Source organism: Papilio xuthus, unplaced genomic scaffold (assembly GCF_000836235.2).
Source record: "Papilio xuthus unplaced genomic scaffold, Pxut_1.1 DF827714.1, whole genome shotgun sequence".
Lineage (NCBI taxonomy): Eukaryota > Metazoa > Arthropoda > Insecta > Lepidoptera > Papilionidae > Papilio > Papilio xuthus.
In genome coordinates, this window is record NW_013530935.1 from 2,461,463 (window position 1) to 2,473,758 (window position 12,296).

A 12,296-nucleotide genomic window follows, 5' to 3' on the forward strand; every position below is an offset into this window, starting at 1 on the left:
AGATGATTCATCTTACATCGATGGATTCTGTAACAATAATATAAACACACATCTCAAGAAGCTCTCGCTACACAGTTGGGATTAAGGGTCCGATACAAAATGCAGTTATCCTAGAAACCGCACGCACCGTGAGAAGGTTCCTGTCTGCTCTGACCACTGGTTGTTTGAGTCATGGGACTCCACAGCCAGTGGTGCTCTTTTTTTAATATAATAAATTTTATTTAATCTTTTTATTTAATTTATGAAATGTAACATAATAAGAATTAGATAAATAAATGAATACGATCTTTACATATAACTATTTAACTCTAGTTAAAGCAGAAAGATGAAATAATCTATTCACATATACACCTTCATGATCAACAGTACAGTTGAACTGTAACTGAAAATTGAAAAGTTTACTGTTCAACAGATAATTCAAATTTTATCAACACAAAAACTAAATTTATAAGTTTGTTTGCTTGCGGACGTATACCTGCTGTTGCTACGGGGGCGGGGCGAGTGGCACCAGCAGGGGCTCGCGGGGCCGGCGGGGGCGGCGTACGGGCGCGCGCGGTGCTGTCGTGCGCAGCCGCGGCCGCCCCGGTCCGCGCCGCCCGCGACCCTCCATAGGACTCCGCTCCACCAGCGCCTCTAGTGGCGCGTCTGATTGCAGCAACGCTGCACCTGTATATACGACTAGTTATACACACCTAGTCAAATTACAAACTTACCTAGATCTCAAATGATCGGCGAAACATACATTAAAACTGCCCACTGTTTTTTTTTTATTTTTATCATCTAAAGTTATGAACCCACAACTCTATAACAACAAGTCATCGCACACAACAGTTGGGGCCCCAGGAGGTTCATGTGGACCCCTTTGCGAATCACTGCATTAAAAGATTAAAAATCTTGTGTGAAAAATATTATGTAGTATTTACATAAGTGTGCATTACAACTGACCAGCGGCGATGGCAGCAGGGTCTGCGGGTGAGGAGGGCGCGCCGGGCGAGGCGGGTGCGGGGGCGGGGCTGGCGGCGGGCGGGGGGCGGCGCGAGAAGGCGTGTCTTGAGCCGCGCGGCCTGCCCCTCCGAGCGCCCCTCGCCGCTCGCATACCGCTCCAACCCGTACGAACATTCGTGTACGCTGCAAACACATTTTTTTTATTATACATCTACCTAATGCAAAAAATAACCAATTTAAACACAGCATAAATTTTCGTAAACCGTCGATTTCGGAAAAAAAATAATAGAGGTTCGTACAAAACGCGTTTCGTCTGTCAAGATTGTCTTAAGAAAAGTCGTTTCAAATTTCACAATGGCGGAGCCAATCTTTATACATAGTTGAAATTTATTTGCTAAACTTATAGACGACTAGAATCGCCAATTCAATATTGTGGGTTTGGACGTTGCCTTGTAAATGCGGTCTAAGGCCATTAATCCAGTGTTATTTATCAATATAATACTAACGCAACGGTGATGGATGTGGCGTGGTATCTACTACCAGTGTATCATCATCATCCACTTGCAGCGGACTGCCCGGCTCAGAAGACTCACGGGACCGCTTCGCCTCCACTGGTCCGGGTTGCTGAATAACATTACACAATTTTATAAACCTATAAGACAATTAACCTACAAATTTTACTTTTTTTACTTACTGGTGAAAGAATTCCTAGTTTTCGCTTTCGTTCTCTTTCCTCTATCATCTTTTTCTCTTCTGATTTTTGACGATCTGCAAAACGCAAACTCATTGTGAAAACAATAAAAAATTCTAAATAATAAACGTATGCTGTAATATAAAAAGTAATATTACATTTGAGTTCAATTTCATCGTCATCCAGCAATAAAGACACGACTTCTTTCGGCTTGAGCGTGTCCGGTTTGAAGTTGCCACCACTTATCACCATTCTTTGTATCTGTAAAATAAATTATTAATACAATCTCGAACGTGATAAGACCATTAATATCTGATTTACATTATGCCAATACAGTAGGACAGTCAACTGGCGCCATTGAGGCAAATCATTCAATACTAGGCCAGCTTGATTGGCACAATTTATATATATATATATATATATATATATTTAAGGGAAGGGCCAAAAGACTAGCGGTACCTAAGACCTAGGTAATCAACGACGTCCAAAGACATCCGCAACACTATAGGAACTGCAGATTTGTCATTTTAAGGAGATGGACATATATATGGTCCTCCTAAGAGGAATACCTCTTAGGAGGACCATATATATGTCATACTGGAGGACAGACTACTCAAGCATCTTTTTTGGTTCGGAACATCTGATACAAAATATTGTACTAACTTCACTCTTCTCAGTGGCACGTTGCACGATTCTCTCCTCAATAGTGCCGCGACAGATGAGCCGGTACACAGTGACCTGCTTGGTCTGGCCCAGCCGGTGAGCGCGGTCCATCGCCTGCTGGTCCACTGTCGGGTTCCAGTCAGAGTCGTAGAATATCACCTGGATATACGACAATTAAGTTATTTTACATATTATATTAATATAAAGGAAATTAGGCGAATGCATGAACTGGAATTAGATATAGTTAGGATTAATGTAGAGAAGTGCGTAAAGCTATCTTACTAATATTATAAATACAAGTGTTTGTATGTTTGTACGTATGGATAATACTCACAGTATCAGCCGCAGTGAGATTTATACCCAATCCCCCAGCTCGCGTAGACAACAGGAACACAAAAATATCAGTTCTAGCCTGGGGAATGAAATTTTTACTACATAACTTTTTAATCACCTTAAAAGGAATTTCAAAGAAAATGCATACATTTTGTGTTTAATTACCTGAAAATCAGCGACCATGTCTCGTCGTGCGGAAATCTTACTGGAACCATCCAACCGCATATATTTATGCTTTCTATGCCACATGTATTCCTAAAAATATACGATCTCTTAAAACAAAAGCAGGCTCAATAACAAAAAAAATGACAAATTTTATCTGAATTAATGACAATATACAAAATAGTTAACTTACTTCTAAGAGATCAATCATTTTGGTCATTTGGCTATAAATGAGTACTCGATGTCCGCGTTCCTTCAGTCTTTTTAACAACGAGTCTAATACTGTCAACTTGCCCGCGTCGCTCACTAGTTGATTCTTATCTGTCAAATACAATAAAAAATTACAACATAACTCACGCCGTACCCCAGAAGGGTAGGTAGAGAGAACGGCGTTCTGTTTAGCTAGTCTTGACACGACTCTCTCTCTTTTACATATTATACAAACATGCGTGCTTTTAATATCAAATTCTTGACTATTTCATCAATCTGGATTTTATAAGTATGTCTGAGACGTCCCCGACCGACAGTGCTACTAATTTCCTTTGTCTATCTCCACACTATTATTCAATTCCCAAAAATTTAAGCTGTACACAATGTAACTAACATATAAGAATTAAGTTAAACTGACCTGGTACTTGTAACGATGCCCAGCCAGTGGGCGGGCGCGCGCTGGCTACGAGCGGTGCGAGCGCGGCCCCGCCCCATCTGTGCGCCGCCTCTCGGTGCGCGTGCGCACGTGATACCGCGAATGACATACGCGTGTGTGCACATACCTACACACATTTTTATTTATATAAATATTCATACATCAATATAATTAGAATTTTGTATATGAATGAAATTAATAAATTTCGAAAATACATATAATTTGTTAAGTAAAATTATTCAGTACAATAATTATCTGACCTTTAGTATGTTTCAAAAAGAACAAGATAGATCTTATACATTTTGTGGAATACTCATTTAGTTCTTTTTTAATTCCGCGCAAACGGAGTCACGGTCGACACCTAGTGTAATAAAAACAGTAATACCTTTTCTTGAACAGTATATAGGAAAGCTGGGAGCGGTGTGGGCGTGTCAGGGTGCACGATGGGCGGGCGCTCCACGTGCGGCACCTCCGCTGCCTCCACGGGCTGCGGCTCCACAGGTACCACTCCGCCATCCTCGGTCTTTATTTCTTGCAGCATCTCCGTCTACAATACCTTGTTAGTTATTACAAAGAAAAATACTCACGGTAAATCTTATCATTTATAATATTGCGAATGTGAATGTTTAGATGTATCTATGGGTGACAAAAGACTAGATATATTTGTACTGCAAATTGAGTAGTCACCTGTCCTTCCGTCTTCATATTCTTTGTTCTCATCGCTCTGTGCTCCACAGTTTCAGCCATAAAGTTTATCGAGTGCTCAGTGTGTGCATAGAATGGACCACCTACAAATTAACAAAATACTATTTTTACATATATATTCTACACAAAATTAACTTAAAAACTCCAAATACCTTCAGTTAACTAAATAAATTACACAGAAAATGCGTGTAATGTGATTTTTTTATTATAATAATACAGTATCTGGATAAGGGAGATTCCAATGGACTACGATTTTTTGTCTTCTTCTCGCTTATAAAGGTTTTTCTCTAATCGAAATATCTCGCTTGCAGAGGTTGTCCGTCAGGAATGAATAACGATTCTCGCTCACAGATGTTTCTCGCATATCCACTTGTTGCATGTTCGCTCTCATACTGTATTTATAAGAATAATTTCTTACCTTCAACCCACCGCGGATCTGTGAATAGCAAATCTTTCCATAATAAACTATCATGTTTTCTCTGCTTCAATATATCAGCGTCAGGACATATGAGTAACATGTCTTTACAGTTTGTACTATCATAATAACTCGGTGGTATGTCTAAAAATTCATTATTTTCTTGTTTAACACAACTTTCCGAATAATTCCGCCACCATTCTCGCCTGTGACGTAATTTTTCGTATTTCTCTTGACATTGTTCTAAATGTTGTATTCTGGAAGTTTAAATTCTAGTTTTTAATCTATAAATGCTGACTAAAGTACGTTAGTTCGGTTTATTGACACGCAAAAGTTGTAATTATATGTAATTTTTATAAAGGAAATGCTCTGCCATCTTGAAAATCGCTACATTACTCACGTCTGACTTTGGCGATGGTAGAATAAGTTTGCGATGCGATGTGTGAACATCAAAGGTATTGTATTGCGTCGTTTTACGACTAAAATTGCCGGATTTCTAAGATTTATATAGCCTTGTGTAAAAAAAACATAAATAAATAATAATAAAAACTTACGCCAACAACCATCCACAAAGCATAATCCTATACAACTCCATAGGCGAGAGATCCATGAATCTTGTAAAACTGAAACAGTTTCCATCCTCCATACTTCTATGTACATACTCCTGGGTTAGTACTGAAAATTTGTTGTACAAAAGATGTCGTTTGGATGGTATTGAGTGCAATAATATGCCATCTTCTGCGATTAACTTCGGCATATGGTAATCATCAACTTGCATCGCGAACGGAGATCTGACGTCACGCCTTTCGAATAATTCTGGGTGGTTACATACCTGAAAAATTTAAGATAAAATATTTTTTAAATTACAATTATGTATATTTAACTATTAATTGCAAAATCATCTTCTTATCTTCTTATTTTCTTAATGATATTTATAATTTTTTTTATTTATCTGACTAATATTACAAATGCGAAATTTTAGATGGATGGATGTTTGTTTGAAGATATCTCCGGAACAACACAAAAGATTTTGATAAAATTTGCCACACATGTAGCACATAGGCTACTTTATTTTTTTAATTTCGCGCGGACAGAGTCACAGGCAACAGCTAGTATAAGATAAATTGACAACAAATATAAACTATTATAGTTACCTTTCTAAATTGCATAACTAAATTCATAAGATTAGATGTAAAATTCTTATCTACATTATGACCGGATTCCGCTCCAACTGAATAATGGAGTAATTCTTCGATTTTTATTTTCTTTTTTAAAGCTTAAAGAATAAAATAAATTATTAATAACAATATAGGACTATTGCGTAATTAAATAAAAGATAAAATAGATGCTAATGCTTTAAACAGAGAAAAAAAGAAAGAGAGAGAAGAGAAAACAAAAAGAGATGTATATAATGAAAAAAAAACTATATACGTACCTATGTATAATAGTTTTTGTCTTATAGTTAAAGGGCAGTGAACCATAATCTCAATTTTATCAGACAATTCATTCTCCACGTCTTTCTTAATACGTCGCAACATGAACGGCTTCAATATCATGTGCAAGCGAGATAAATGCTCTGAAACAATAAACTATACGGTAAGTTTACACTGTTGTTAAACATTTATAACAACAATAATTTAAAAAAAAAACAAGTGTTCTTATACAAGGTATCACAAAAGTTCAAGACCTTGCACTTTAAATTTCTTGACATTACACTAATATATTGCTATCTCTGTTTTCTTAAAAGAGAATAAAAGGAACAGCAATATGCATAAAGAAGTGACATCAATGAAAATTAACCGTAAAATAGTTTAACGTGGGTTTCTGAGACCAAAAACCTCTTTTAACACATATTTTTATCTGTTTTGTCAAAGATAATGATAAAAATTACGATATATTTTATACAGAGATTTTGGTCTTAGAAACCAGAGGTTATTCTCGTAACTTACTTTCATCAATAGTGCTCTTGTTTTCAGCGTGACTCTCAATATCTTTGGAGAACCACTCGTTAAACTCCTCGTGTGAGTCGAATAATGTCGGCATTATAAAATGAAGTAACGCCCATAACTCCGCCATACTGTTTTGTATCGGTGTACCTGGTGACAGATTAAAATATAAAAAGACTATGTAGAAACTATAAAAGAGATTAAATTTGATTTATATTATTAATTAATTTGATATATATTAAGCAATAAATGCTGTTTCTTATTATATATTTCCTTATAAAATATAAGGGACCAGCTGATACCGACGACACCATTGCGCGGAATTAAAAAAAAAGTTTATAAGTAGCCTACATCTATAAATATTGTTCTAAATTTATGCCAATTTTCAGCGAGATCTGTTGAGCCATTTTGGAGATACCTTCAAATAAACATCCATCCATCCAAAAATTGATATAATTAAAACTAACCTGACAACAGTAGTCTATTCCTGCAACTGAAACCCAGTAGCAACTTCCACCTCATACTGGCTGAGCTCTTGATAGCCTGTGCTTCATCCAGTATCATGTACTGCCAGGACACACGATTCAGGTACTTGAGGTCTGACACCACGATCTGATATGACGTCACAACCACGTGGAACGCCGCCTGCTGCGTGTGCAGGTCTTTGCGCTCCCAGAACTGACGTAATATCTTACGCTCGCTCGGACTACCCCAGTATGGTACCTTAGAAATTATAAAATAAAAATTATGACCACGAAAAAAAAAATAATTTAATCAGACACAGCAAACATTTAACACTTCTTCAAACTGCCTCATTTACAATTGGTTTCTGAGACTACATACAAATATTACATGTCATCCCTGTCGTTATCTTTGACAAAACAGAGATAACAATATGTTTTAAACAGGGATTTTGGCCTCAGAAAAACACGGTCAGTCGTTTAATGGTTACTTAAACAATGGTTTAGTCAAGATTTCTCTATTTCATCTACATTAAAGGTCTATTAAGAAACATCTGACTCTGCATGTGGCAATAAGTAATTATGCGATTGATAATAAACATTGAATCTTAAACCTTTGAATTAAGGTTAATTATTTTCTGTATAAATTTGTTACGTACGACTTTAAAGTCCGGCACGAATCTCTGCATCTCCTGCTGCCAGTTGTGCAGCGTGGAGGCGGGAGAGACGACAAGGAATGGTCCCCACACACCGAGCCGCTCCGCCACGTGGCACAGGAACGCGATGCACTGCACAGTCTTGCCCAGACCCATCTCGTCCGCCAGGATACCGCTGATGCCCTAATAATATGCCTATTTGGTCACTTTTTTACTTAGATAGATATTTAAACAAGGTAAATATGTTTATCTCTGTTCTATTCTTACACGTACAACAATTGATTCAACTGAACTATGGTAATCGTTTTTTTTCTTAAATTATATTTAAGAAAAGTCCAAACTACAGACAGATTTACTTCGAGTCACTATAAAATATAGTTATATTATTTAAATGTTACTTTGGTGGTTTGATCAGTCCAATTTTGAACAACATCAGATAACAGAAAAGACACATTTATCCTTAAAAATATCAACGAGAATAGAACTTAAGTAAAAGCTTGTTTACATACCTGGTCGTATAGATTTGCGAGCCAATTCATTCCTTTAAGTTGGTAGCCCTTGAGCGTGCCGCGGAATATATTGGGTTGGGCGTGGTCGCCGGGGGGCGTGTCCCCCGCCGCACCGAACTGCCGCGCCCGCGCACGCTCCGCACGGAACGCCTCCCGCGCGTTACGTGAGGCACGGGCTTTCATTGCCTCGCTATACAAAGAGAAAGAACGACTTTGTAGCACTATTTTCCTTTTTTTTTTAATTTTGGTCATATTATAAACTCGAATGTTTGGATGTATGGATAAAAGGTAACTCCAAAATGTCTGCATACATCTCAGTGTAATTTTGTATAGATGTAGAACAAAGTCAGGACGAACACAGGCTACCTATGTTCCCATGTACCTATGTACCCCGGAAATGTATACAGTTCCCGTGTGGTACGTTTGATTTGAATATTTAGTGAATAAAATCAGAACAGTTTAACACATGTTATTAAAATTTGGCACATGTATAGAACATAGACTTTTCAACTTTTTTTTTTTATTCTGCCCAAACGAAGTCGCGGGCAAAGCAAATAATAAAGGTTATAAAGTTTTCACACTGCTCTTCAATTATGGTTGCAATGAGTCTTTAGTTCCTAAAAACACAATCAAATCAAAATCCCGATAAGCTTGCATCACCATACCTATCATAGTTATCTATGGCCGCAAGCCGTGGGTCGCGATCTTCATCTAACTGTCGCAGTATGCGGTCTGTGCCGCAGTCGTCCTCCCCCCCACCACCCGCGTTCAGTTTGCGCTGCATAAAGTGCGCATACAACTCCGTCTGGGTTATCAGGAAGTTCAGCTTGCGTCGTTGCCGTTTCGCTTCCATCAGTTCTACATCCATCTAAACAAATAAATAAATAAAAACTTTATCGTGACACTCATTTCTTTTTCGCCAGCGTTGGCTCCTGAACTATATTGCTCTTTGTTTCAGGAGCTAATCCCTTTGCCTCGCATTAATTCAATACATATTACGTTTAGTACCAAAATAGAGAGAAAAAAAGAAAAGATCTTTTAATGGGATCTAAGACTTATTGTGATATACGATTTTGGTATTAATAGTGTCAATTTTTGACGGATCAGTCAACTGACTCACTGTTTACTCGTACCAATGAAATCAAAAACATAGAGCTGTAATTATACAAACTTACCTTTCTCTGTTCCTCAGCCTCTCGCTCCATGCGGCGGCGCGTCTCTCGCTCCGCGCGGTCATACCGACGCCAGTATGCCTGCATCTCGCGACTGAGCCGCTTGCAGCGCCATACCGTCTCTTTCATGTTCTTTTGTGACTACACCAATATAATATTTAATATAATAAACTTACTTAATTTTCCGTTTCGATTTATTCATATGAAAATTAACTAATGAGTCTATGGCACTGAACACTTAAATAAATCTTCATCAACATCTCACTATATGTCCCAATGGAGGGTCTCGGAGCCTACCCAAAGTTAAGGGTACATAGATCTTACAATAACATAAATGCCAAAGAATAAATTACTGATTGAGGCATATGTATGCACGGATGGATGTTAAAAGGTATTTTCAAAATAGCCCTAACCCTAAATAAAAGACTAGATTTAACTTTTAAACCATATCCTACATACATAGTGCTAAAAACTTTGTTTCTAGAATGTTCTATACCTGCATAGCAACATGCCTCCAATGTTTGCAGCATAATGTAGCCAAGCGCTTGCTGTGCAGCACCATCTCACGATGTGCGGCACCGCGAGCTCTTTGCACTTTACCTAGTTCCTTCTTCACCAGCAACTGCCAGTGTCGTCTGCGTCGAGCTGTTAGTGCTTCGGGACTCTTTAATGTTGATAATTTCTTCCTACCCCTACAAAACGTAAATATTCACTTTGCAGTTATACACTAAAGCCTAACTAAATAATAATTTTTTTAAAGTAATTCATTACCTGACGCCTGGCTTTTCCACAATCGTAAACTCGTCAGTATCATTTTCTTCCTTCAAATTGCGCAATTGTTCTTCCCAATCCATACCATCAGGCTAAAAAGAAAATAAATAACATGTATGTATTATCAAAAAGAGATTAATATGGACTTATATAAAAAAAGAAACATAAATGCGAATGTTTGGATATATGGACAGATGTAGAACAGTCTAGAAGAACACATAGACTACTAATTTAGTTTTTTTTTAATCCCGCACAGACAGAGTTCTATTCTATAGCTAGTAAACACTGTGGTTTGACATGTTGAACATTTAAACTATGTTTTTATTGATGAGAATTAAACTTTATAAAATTTCACTAACCATATCATTCCCTTCATTTACTCCAACTCTGTTCTCTCTGACTCGACCTCTTCTAGCTTTCTGTAGACCTCTGATTGCACCTCTTTCAGCTGGTCGACCTCTGCGGCCTCTAGATACAGGCTGTTGTGGTAGAGGATGGTTGACCCTACGCTCTGGGTATCTATCTATAGTTGATAGTAGACCTGCTCCATAGTACATGTATCGTGAATTCTACAAAAGCATTATTCCATTAGTTTATAGAGAAAATTAAAAATTACATTGATTATTAACACAACTTTATTCTTTAAAATAAGGAAAAAGCTGGATACTTGAGACCTCTATAAGTGTGAAACTCGAGTAAGAAACTTCTATTAGCAAGGAAAATATCACTATCCCTAAAAGTCTTGCTTATCTATATTTATATATAAATAAATATTGCTGTTTGTGTATGTTAGCTTTGCTGCACTGATGAACTAGTGTCATATTTATGGTGTCAAATTCATTAGTTTAACTAAATAAGGTGTTCTTTATAGCTGGGACAGGCTAAAATTGCTTTTAGCAAACTTTAATACCACTTAATTAACCTTTAACTAATATTTTAATAAACATATGATTTATAATACCATGTTATTGAATAGATACGACATTTATTTAAAATTTATTATTTTAGATTTACTCACTCCTGGGTCTTTATAATATTTTCTAGCATATTTATTGTGATAATGTCGCTCCTTCAGCAGTCTCTTTATCCTTATATCTTTGGCAGCTGGAGTTTCATCTTCGCTACTAGATTCATTGCTTGATGATAGCAAGATATCACGAAGCCATTCTCTTTCCTCACCAACGGAGGCCAAGTTATAAAGACGTGAACGATCACTTAGACGCTCTGAAATAAAATGTAAATATAACACTAGTCTGTGTACGAATCAAATTACACTTTAATGCAACTTATCCATAATCAATAATTGGACTTATATTATTTTCATTTATTTTAATCAAACTGAATGAAGGAATTATTTAAATTGTAATTGTGTTGGTGTTATATTATAAAAAGATTTGAATCAAGACTATTAACTACCTTGTTTTGTAGTAAGAATACCATGCATTAATTTATCACCCCTGCCCATTTCCTTTTCAAAAATAGAGTCTGAATCATCTTCACTGCAGCTGCCTCCATCTGAATTTAGAATTCTCTCTACTTGATTCACAAAAGGCCGGATATCTAAGGCGGCTTCCAGCCTTTGTAGATGTAATGGTCTGGCAACTTCATGTGGCTTAAGCACTGTCTTTCCCGCAACTGATTTCTCAGACATGGTTCCTAGAAATAAGATAAGGTGTAACGGATGTGGATAATGTTCGCATTTCGCAAATAAGAATGAAACAAAAAAGTAACAAGGAAATGTGGAATCATGAGGAAAAACCATTGCCACACCGCTACTATCATACACAACTAGTGATAAATTCAAATAATTCTCGTATCCAGTTAGAGCCGAAGTACGGAGTTGGTACTTACAGAATTTTGTATCCTGTTAAATTACCTCAGGGTGATTACTTAACGCAAAACTCCATAGCATTCACAAAATGGCGAACGAGAATATTCGACAAATCGCTGTCAATGTCGCCGCCCGAGCGGCGCACATAACTACTCATTTCGTATTTGAGCTTGAAAAAACACGAACCCGCCATAATAACTGAAGAGGTTTGACAACTATCGAAATCGCGGACAATCGTTCTGATTGGAGTAGAGAGCAATTGCCTACATTCTAACCAATGACAATCAAAATTGTTCAAATTTACGCCAATCACTAAGAAAGAAAATAATTTGTAATAGAGAACAGGCAAGTCGAATTTTTAATGAATGAAGCAAGTGATGTACAAGCATT

The 12,296-nt window shown here is 37.1% G+C and overlaps 1 protein-coding gene across 1 annotated transcript; it reads right to left on the bottom strand.

The window, feature by feature from the left end:
- Positions 1 to 574: 574 nt before the first annotated feature.
- Positions 575 to 12,092, bottom strand: Ino80 (chromatin-remodeling ATPase INO80; the record flags this gene model as incomplete). The annotated part of the gene is made up of 28 exons (XM_013310372.1): positions 11,927 to 12,092; positions 11,492 to 11,731; positions 11,094 to 11,299; positions 10,435 to 10,644; positions 10,076 to 10,167; positions 9,801 to 9,996; positions 9,308 to 9,445; positions 8,798 to 9,000; positions 8,133 to 8,322; positions 7,627 to 7,806; positions 6,974 to 7,229; positions 6,510 to 6,656; positions 5,996 to 6,136; positions 5,715 to 5,836; positions 5,115 to 5,392; positions 4,564 to 4,817; positions 4,128 to 4,228; positions 3,826 to 3,987; positions 3,423 to 3,567; positions 2,988 to 3,115; positions 2,798 to 2,887; positions 2,634 to 2,711; positions 2,300 to 2,458; positions 1,795 to 1,897; positions 1,640 to 1,713; positions 1,452 to 1,569; positions 946 to 1,128; positions 575 to 666 (listed from the first exon to the last, which is right to left on the bottom strand). Coding segments are annotated over exons 2-28 (4,281 nt in total), but the record flags the coding sequence as incomplete, so codon positions are not given.
- Positions 12,093 to 12,296: the final 204 nt, after the last annotated feature.